Source organism: Cervus canadensis, chromosome 5 (genome assembly GCF_019320065.1).
Source record: "Cervus canadensis isolate Bull #8, Minnesota chromosome 5, ASM1932006v1, whole genome shotgun sequence".
Classification (NCBI taxonomy): Eukaryota; Metazoa; Chordata; class Mammalia; order Artiodactyla; family Cervidae; genus Cervus; species Cervus canadensis.
In genome coordinates this window covers 57318106-57327552 of record NC_057390.1, presented here as the reverse complement: position 1 = coordinate 57327552, position 9447 = coordinate 57318106, and the positions used below count along the sequence as shown (strand labels likewise).

Below are 9447 nucleotides of genomic sequence, written 5' to 3'. Positions count from 1 at the left end.
TTATCTGGTTAGTTATTATTTCCTTACTTACTATTTATTTTACTTACTTCCTGATTGGAGGGGAGCTTTTTCTCTAAATTCCCTATGGACCATATTAGAAGTGGTGGTACACTATCTAGCAAAGGGTTACATCTACAGTTTGATGGATCACACAGTAAGTAACTTACAAAGTGATTTGCTTTCTTCCATCTCAGAGAGGATCTGGGTAAAGGTACCTCCTTGATCTGAGTTCCAAAGCCAGGTGGACCTTCACTGCCCAGAGGATCTAGCACCTCATCTCTAGCCCCTACCTGGGCTATTCACTCCAGGTTAGGCTGGGGCTCCAGGGAGGAGTGAATGTTACCTATCGTATCCACCTTCCTGGGTGCCACTCTTTGGCTGATGTTGGTTGATAGCAAATACAGACCCTCTGGGCAAAGTTCAGTTTTGCAGAGTAACAACCTTCACCCCCTTTAAGTCACCACAACTTAATGCTGCTTTGAGGGAAAGAGCAGGTAGGATTTTTTTTTTTTTTTTTTAAGAACACTCATTCCTTCCTGCAAACTACTTGGGGAACATGAATATGAATCTCATGGACAAACAAGACAAAGCTTCTTTTTATGTTTTCCTCGCTTTCCCTTCCCTTTCCAGAATCTAGGCCCTGGGGATTCTCTTCAGGAGGCAGGTAAACGACCCTTGAGAGAACATCAGACCTCACCTTCCTTCCCATTTGAGCCAGAATGGGCATACAGTTCAGCTGCAGAAACTGCTTGTGGCCTCATCTCCTTAGGGAGGGAGGGAGCCTTGGGGTTTGTTAGGTTGCGCAGTCCCACGTCTGTTGGCAGTCACAGGTTCTCTGACTCCATCTATGTTTAGCTTTGTTTGTCTTCCATGGGAACACAACTGATTGAGTCTCCCTTTTCTCAGCTCTTCATTTGCAACAACTCATCACCTAGATCCTGAGTCCCAGATGTACAGCCAGATATGATTCAGATTTGTAAACATCCACACCAAGAGGAAAGGCAGGACCCTTCCATGAAGAGAAGTGACTCTATCCATTCCTGGACTCATGTTCCCTTTACACCTCCAGATCCAAAGACATACTTCTTTAATCTTCACAATTTCACCTGATTTTAAAAATCTTTGGCTTAAAACCTTTCCTGCCGACTCCAGCCCCCTCCGACCTTTCTCTTTGCTGAAACTTTCAAAGCAATTGTGCTAGCACCGTTCAATTTAGCACTTAATTGGCTACTGACCTGAACTGCTTGTAAACTGCTTCATGGTTACTGGTTTTCAGCTTCCTGAGGAGTTTCTAACAGTGGTAATAATGATAATAATAATAGCAGCAGCAAACATATGTGTCAACTCTATGCAGATATTATTTCAGGTGTTTTCTACATATTGTGCTCAGTCACGTCACACTCTTTGTGACCCCATGGACTGTAGCCCTTCAGGCTCCTCTGCCCATGGAATTTTCCAGGCAAGAATACTCGAGTGGGGCGCCATTTCTTACCCTTGGGTATCTTCCCGACCCAGCGATTGAAACTGCATCTCTTTAGTCTCCTGCATTAGCAGGCGGATTCTTTACCTCTAGTACCACCTGGGAAGCCTTTCCTACCTACTAACTCATTTTATTCTCCCAATATGCCAAATGAGATAGGTATTACTGTATTATTATTCCATTTTTACAAATGAAGAAACTTATAAGTTGCCCTAGCTTGCACAACTTGTAAATAAAAGAGCCAGGATTTGACCCAGGTCAAGGAGCCCTTGGGTCTCTAAAAGACATTTTTTAGATTATCTCCTAAGTTCTATTTATCCAATAGTATCTTAACCCTGTGAATGTGATTTATCATCCATTATATATATATAAAAAAAGTTCTCCCTATTTTCAGATGAGAAAACTAAACTTGCCTGAGGTCACAGTCAGGCCTGTGTTAAGCTGTGATTCAAACCTAGATCTCTCTGACTCTAATACTTTGTTTTCCCCTACTACATGGAAGCCATGGATTTGATTAATACTCAGCTCAATCATCATACCTCTGATGCTCCTTCATCTCATGCACAATTGTGGAGACTTTTGCAGGCAGGGGAGGGGGAAGGATACAAAGATGATGAGATAAGGTCCCTCCCTTAAGGAGTTCACAGCCCCTGGGGTGGAGGTGGGGGAGATCCAGGTGCAGACAAGGAGGTGTACTAAAATGCCACAGGTGCTGTGACAGCAGGTGTGAGAGTTCCGCAGGCACCAAGTGACGAGGGTGGAATATTGAGGGGTCCCTGGCTATCACACAGGCGAGTGAACTCAGACTTCTTATATAGTTTTTGATTCAAAGTTTTGTGATGATGAAAGATTCTGTGATAAACTCTGTTGACCAGAAAATTCAACTAAGGGTACCCTGAGCATACTGATTCATTAGGCTTCTGCTATAAATAATAATCCTTCCCAAATCCACTATAACTTTTTGCTGTTCTCTTGGTTGTCCCTGGCTCCATAAGCCTCAGGGAGTTGGTAGAGGAGCCCCTTCCCTAGTGGCTCAGACAGTAAAGAATCTGCTTGCAAGGCAAGAGAGCCAGGTTCAATTCCTGAGTCAGGAAGATCTCCTGGAGAAGAGAATGGCAACCCACTCCAGTATTCTTGCCTGGAGAATTCCATGGACAGAGGAGCCTGGCAGAGGCTACAGTTCACGGGGTCGCAGAGTTGAACACTGAGTGACTTTCACTCACTCAGAGGTGGCAGCAGATTGCCTTCTGGGAATTCATAAAACTGAGACTGAAAGAAAATTCAGTGAACATATGTATGGCTTTTTTCTGGGAGAGAGAAACCATAGCTCTCATTGTTCTTTAAGACACGATGTGTTATCCAAAAGTTAAGAACCTAACTAAAATGCATCTAAAATGATGCTTTGAAGGAATCTGAACATATAACTATACAAACATATATAAAGAGACAGTATATGTGTGCATGTATGTTTATACCCCTTACCCCGACAGGCATAGAAAGTGTCTAGAAGGCAATACACGTTCTAGACTGTTAACAGTAACTACTTCAGAGGAGAGATTTTTTTTAAAGTAAAAGACAAGGAAGATTGAATTTTGGTTCTATATAATTCTATGCTGATTTAAAAATTAAATAATCTTTAATAATTTGTACAGAGCGTGTGCTACTTTTTTTTTGCAGTATAATAGGAGCATTAAGGATTTTACCTATTTTCATTATTCAGCCTAAATACCTTTTAAACTAGTAGTTTAATCTCTTATTCCACTTGTACAATTAAATCTGCATTTTCTCCTTTTCCATGTCTCCCCTGCCTGCATACTATAAATCAACAGAACTTGAAACACTAACACCAGCAGGAAACAGAAAACTAGCCAAGAGTAGGTAAGAGAGAAAAGGTCTACTTACAGTCCTTGGTGAGTAAAATGTATAAATACTCATATTTTACTATCTTCTCCTGTATAGATTTAGTATTTTATTCTGATAATATATGTACTAAATTTGTAAGTTATTACACCATTTATCTGACAGGAAGCAGGCTGAGGCAGATTCTTTCAAAACAAAGGCTAGTGAGTGCAGTGTGTAGTTGTGATGCGGTGAGAGATGATTATAGCTGTCCCAGATAAGGCAGAACTGACTGCACTATATATAAATTGCTATTTCTCAAATTTTGAGATAAAAAGCCGCACACTTTGCATCTAGCTTTCCCTTCTTCTAGCTAAATCGCCATCTAAGATACTTGAAAACCTTGACTGGGAAGTTGGACAGTTAAGAATTATGAAGTGGCAACTGTCCCACCAATGCCTATCTTTTACAGCATCTTGTTCTTTCAGGAAAATATCCAATCATCTCTGAGCTGACTCTAGAAGCCTTCCTTCTTTACAAGGTCCCTTCACTGGTTTAGATATTTATTGTGTATTTCAGAAAAAACATTTTCTAACATCTATTTAATGTTTATTTTCCTTTAATAGCTATTATATTCTGTTCCAAATTTTCACTCAGGTCTAAGAAAAGGATTTCAAGTACTAGCTTGACACAATGTCAGCTACTTAAGATTTCATATCCTCAATGTCATCCTTTGCTTTTCACCAGCTGCTTGCATTTGGGAAAGACTAAGTTAAACTGGGGCTTCCCTGATAGCTCAGTTGGTAAAGAATCCACCTGCAATGCAGGAGACCCTGGTTTGATTCCTGGGTCAGGACGATCCACTGGAGAAGGGATAGGCTACCCACTCCAGTATTCGTGGGCTTCCCTTGTGGCTCAGCTGGTAAAGAATCTGCTAAACTAAACTTTAAAATGCTGTAATTTATTCTGAATCATCATTAGAATAACACTGGGGGAAGACAGGTTCTATAAAGAAAAGAGGAGGCTATAATGGTTGAATTTAAGCCTCCAACGATGAAGCCAATAGCAACCAGAGCTTCCAAGATAAGGCAGTCCTGAGAACAAGGCCAAAGCCTTTGCTCCTTACCAACAAGAAACTACTGAAGTCTGAAGCTTCTTTTGAGTGCAATGTTTGGCCTTTCTGTACTGTTTCTAAACAGACTGAAGTTACAGTGCTTATGATTTACAAATGGACAATTTCTGCAAGGCCCATCTCAGGCTGAGGGTTGTTTTTATTTTGCCCCACACTTCCTGAACTCTAAGGAGGTTTTAACCTAGGATTAAAGAAGTAGGCAACATAGTGGGATCTGCTAGGACCTTTCTGACAGCTTTCTCCTTCTCTGGTCCTTTCTCCATGCTAGCACTATCCCCAGGAAGATGTCCTAGTATAAGAAAGTTCCCCTTACAAAAACTTACAAAAATAGGTTAGTACCAGAAAACACAGAAATTTCTCTGGTGGTTCAGATGGTAAAGAATCTGCCTGCAATGCAGGAGACCTGGGTTTGATCCCTGGGTTGGGAAGACCCCCTGGAGAAGGAAATGGCAAACCACTCCAGTATTCTTGCCCTGAAAATTCCATGACAGAGGAGCCTGGTGGGCTACAATCCATGGTGTTACAGAGTTGGACACCACTGAGTGACTTTCACTCACTCACTCACCAGAAAACACAAAATCCAGATAATATCCAATAGGCAAGAAAGGGAATGATTAAGTCTCATATATTCTTAGAGGTAACACAAATGGATTTTAACCTGATATTAACTGAAAAGGAATTTGTAATGTTTAGCAAAATCTTAAAAACTGCACATGGTACATAAATCATACCTCAATGAAAACAAAAAAACAAAACCTGGAAAAAACCTATGTGCTCCACTTCCAGGAATTTATTCAGGGAAAAATCAACTCTCTTACTAGTCCTAGCCTTCTTTTTGTTATCTCTCTTTATGAGGTTGACAGATCATTTAACTCTTCTTAACTGTGTTCTATATTTTCACAAGACTATAATAAATATATACACCTTTGGCAATCAGAAAGTAAAATATCAGCAGTAAACATAAAACACACATAAACACACCCTGTCTAAAACCAGTTGCACTCAAAAGTGTTTAGTGTTAAATGTGGGGCCCACCTTCAGCAACCAGTTTCTTTTATTATTATTCTGAGAAATTCAGTATACACTAACAGTTTTTCCAAAGACTTAGGGTTTGGTGATATAATGAACAAGCCTATGTCCACTTCTGTGGCTATTACTTTCACAGGATGACCTAAATAGAGCCTCAAACCACGACAACGATGTCCTCTCCCTGTGGACCCATGGACTGTTCCTTCAGGCTTCCACAGACTTATTGGAAATGTGATCCAAGACTAACATGGTAGGTACAGTTCTCCCTTCCAGTGATATCTGGAATTCCATTATCTGACGAGATATTCTTTTCCTTCATTTTACAGCAGGAGACATTATCTAAATTCTCCTGGATCAAAAGACAGTAGCCCTGAGAACAGAAAGCAAGTTTTAATAGCTCTTTCACCAAACCACATGACTTTTCTGATTCTGTTTACCATACTGTTTGAAGATGTTTTCTGAAGGGTCCACAGAGGGTACATTCAAAACCTTCTGGTCATTGTTTGCTAACTGCTGGGATGGTCTTAATCAGCGAAGAAACCAAATTTTCTGCCTGGGTTTTGGAAAAGCTCCTAAAATGTCTTTAAATTGATTTAGGAGAAAATGCTTAACAGAAGACGTATTATTACTGCCCTGGAATAAATTCATTATAACTGACATATGTTGTAACCACAGACAAAGAGTACTACATTTTGGGGACACATTACATCCCAAAGACAATTGAAGTTTCTGAATGCTATCATCAGATAATAAAAGCTGTTCAACAAGGATCACAGCCTCAGTGTTCTGGTTAACAATTTATCCTCTTAGAATGTTCTGGGTGTTTGGTATAACTTCTCTACCAGGACCTAGTTTTCTCAAAAAAATTTTCTTCATGAGGTTTTATGTGATGACTCAAAATTTTTAAGGTAAAAGACCTCCCATCACTTCAGTAGACATTTTCCCTTCCCACAATCCTGACCTGAACTAAGTGAAGGGAGTCCCTGAATGATAAGGCAATTTAGTTCTAGGTTCCAGAAAAGTCCAAGTTTCCCAGTAGCTCAGATCAAACCAGACCCCGCCCCCCACCCCACCTCTGCCTGCCTGCCCTTAGATTCAGGGAGAACTAATACAAATGCCTGAATCAGTTCCAGAAGCATCTCATGTCTTACTAAGGTCAGTAAACCTCTTCTAGGGAAGGCAGTATCCTTCAGGCCTCAGTTCAGGCCACATTTGGTCAGCCTGTATTTGCATGAGTAAAATGTTTCCTCCCTTTTGAAAAATTCTTACATGCTTGATCATGTATAAATTTCTATAATCCTACCCAGGAATAACCCACCATAGCAAAGGTTTCTAAAGTTGATCCCACCCCAGTCTGAGGGGGGATTCAAGTCTCTGAGGATAGGGTCCTTAAGGCCATTTTAAAAATGCTCTTATGAGTGCCTCTGTGTGCTGAAGGATAAGGACTTCTGCAGTAGATCGACTGTAAGAGTAACTGAAAGGGAGACAGAGAAATCACAGCAAGCAGAGGCAGGCAAGATTTGAACTTGAGGATTTAATACTATTGGGGGAATAAGATTTTTCTTTTTTAAAAAAAGCAGGCCTCTGGGGAGGGATCATGAACACCTCTGCTTCAACAACTCCATCTTCAGCTAGGCTGGTTGCATCAGTGTGCTGATACTTTCTTCTACCTCTGAGAGCTTCTTCAGGACTTGATTGACCTTGAGCTCATCAAATTCCAAACACAGAAATTCAGATTCCTGGAAAACATAAAAGGATATTTTAGACAAGATCCCCAAAACTATCCAAAGCTCTGGATCTGGTATGACCTATCTTCAAAGGCCAGGCCCTCTACCCAGCAAGCCTGACTTAGGCCTCAAAACCTAAATGATATTTTACCTACACAATCCCCTGAATGAAACTACCTCTATGAGATATTTCATAAATGCTAAAGAGAGATACAAAATAATTTTTAAAGTAAGTACTTAAGTATTGGGTTTCCCTGGTGGCTCAGTGGTAAAGAACCAGCCTGTCAATGCAGGATATGTGGGTTCAATCCCTGGGTCAGGAAGATCCCCTGGAGTAGGAAACGGCAACCCACTCCATTTTTGCCTGGGAAATTCGATGGACAGAAGAGCCTGGTGGGCTACAGTCCATGGGGTTGCAGAGTTGAACATGACTGAGCAACCAAACAAGTATTGCTGTTTTATAGATGAAGAGTCTGGGACACGGGGAGGTTAACATGTACCACAAAATCAGAAAAAGGCAGAGTCAGATTGTGAACTCCCTGCTCTGGCTGACTCCAAAGTCCATGCAGTCTCCATAGCACCCTGTAATAAAAACAATGGAAAGAGGATTTGGCTTGACTCTCTGCCTGGGAATTGCACGCTTAGATTTAGCAGTTATATTAGAAATTATGACAAGCTGTGAACAAGTCGCTTGGGAAACATCAACCAGATAACTGAAAGATAACCAGATCTTGAAAACAGTCTTAAACATTTCTGAGGCCTTTCCACTTGCTGCAAGCCAATTCTCCCAAGATTCCCTTAGACACATTCCTTTTAATCATTGTTAGGATCATCTACGCTAAGTTAGGTAGATATTAAAGAAAAGTGTGGTGACACTTTGAAGTGTGGTGACAGAAGTTTCATGTACACTGGACAAATTCTAGGTCCACTTTGACTTCAGAGACAAGGGGAAAGTATGATTCTGAGTGACCATATTCAAGGTCCTCAAGAACAGTATAATTTTACAGCAGTATGAATTTTTAGAGACCATATAAACCAGCTACCTTGTTTTTTAGGTAAAGAATTGAGGCCTCAGGCATGTTAAATGACATGCCTATTATCCTTCTGTTTGTTGATGGCATAGCCACCGGGTCAATGTTCTTTTCCTTATATTTTCTTTTCTCAATAAATGGCATTTCCCAACCCTGTCCAAAGTGGCAGGGATCCCTCCCTTCAAAGAGAGGGATTCACTCTGTCATCAGCTAGAAGAACCCTCAGGATTTGATTTTGTAAAGTGCCTTTGCTGTTGGTGAGCAGCTGTGCTGTGTCCATATTGATAGCACTGAATATCCCCCAGGAGAAACAAGTACAGAGGGAAAGAAGGATGAGAGTTTTTCAAAGGGAGGAAAGGCAGCTTTCCTTAGCTACAAGGAACTTTTCCTCAAACATGTATTTAAATAGGAAAGGGGTATAGTCTCATATGTGAGTTTAGAAACTGCCAGGTTTTCATTTAGTTGAATTTAAAGAACAAGAAAGATGCTCCCTGTGTTTGAGCTACAGGCAGGGCTATCTCCTTTTGGAAATAAAAGCAGATGTATGACAAATTAGGTACTTCACTTGGCTAAATTAAGGACAGGTCTCAGATTTGAAAGCCTCTTATTCTTCATTCAGTGTTATGAGAACTTTATTGTTTTTGTTCAGTCGCCAAGTCATGTCTGACTCTTTGTAACCCCACAGACTGCAGCATGCCAGGCTCCTCTGTCCTCCACTGTCTCCCAGAGTTTGCTCAAACTCATGTCCATTGAGTCGGTGATGCTATCTAACCATCTCATCCGTTGCCACTCCCTTCTCTTTCTGCCTTCAATCTTTCCTAGCATCAGGGGCTTTTCCAATGAGTTGCTCTACGCATCAGGTGGCCAAAGTATTAGAGCTTCAGCTACACAATCAGTCCTTCCAATGGATGTTCAAGGTTGATTTCCTTTAGGATTGACTGGTTTGATCCTGTTACTGACCAAAGGACTCTAAAGAGTCTTCTCCAAAACCACAATTCTAAAGCATCAATTTTGGGGTGCTCAGTCTTCTTTATGGTTCAACTCTCATATCTAAACATTACTAATGGTTATAGCTTTGACTATACAGACTTTTGTCAGCAAAGTGATGTCTCTGCTTTTCAATATGCTATCTAGGTTTTGTCATAGCTTTCCTTCCAAGGAGCAAGTGTCTTTTAATTACATGGCCATAGTCACCGTCCACAGTGATTT

General features: G+C 40.8%; 1 protein-coding gene across 1 annotated transcript in view; it reads right to left on the bottom strand.

The window, feature by feature from the left end:
• Positions 1 to 6995: 6995 nt before the first annotated feature.
• COMMD1 (copper metabolism domain containing 1) overlaps positions 6996 to 9447 on the bottom strand; it is a 200753-nt gene continuing 198301 nt past the window's right edge. The window contains exon 3 of the mRNA XM_043468854.1: positions 6996 to 7219. Coding sequence (XP_043324789.1) covers positions 7112 to 7219 — 108 coding nt within the window. The 3' untranslated portion in view covers positions 6996 to 7111. The remainder of the gene's footprint in view (positions 7220 to 9447) is intronic.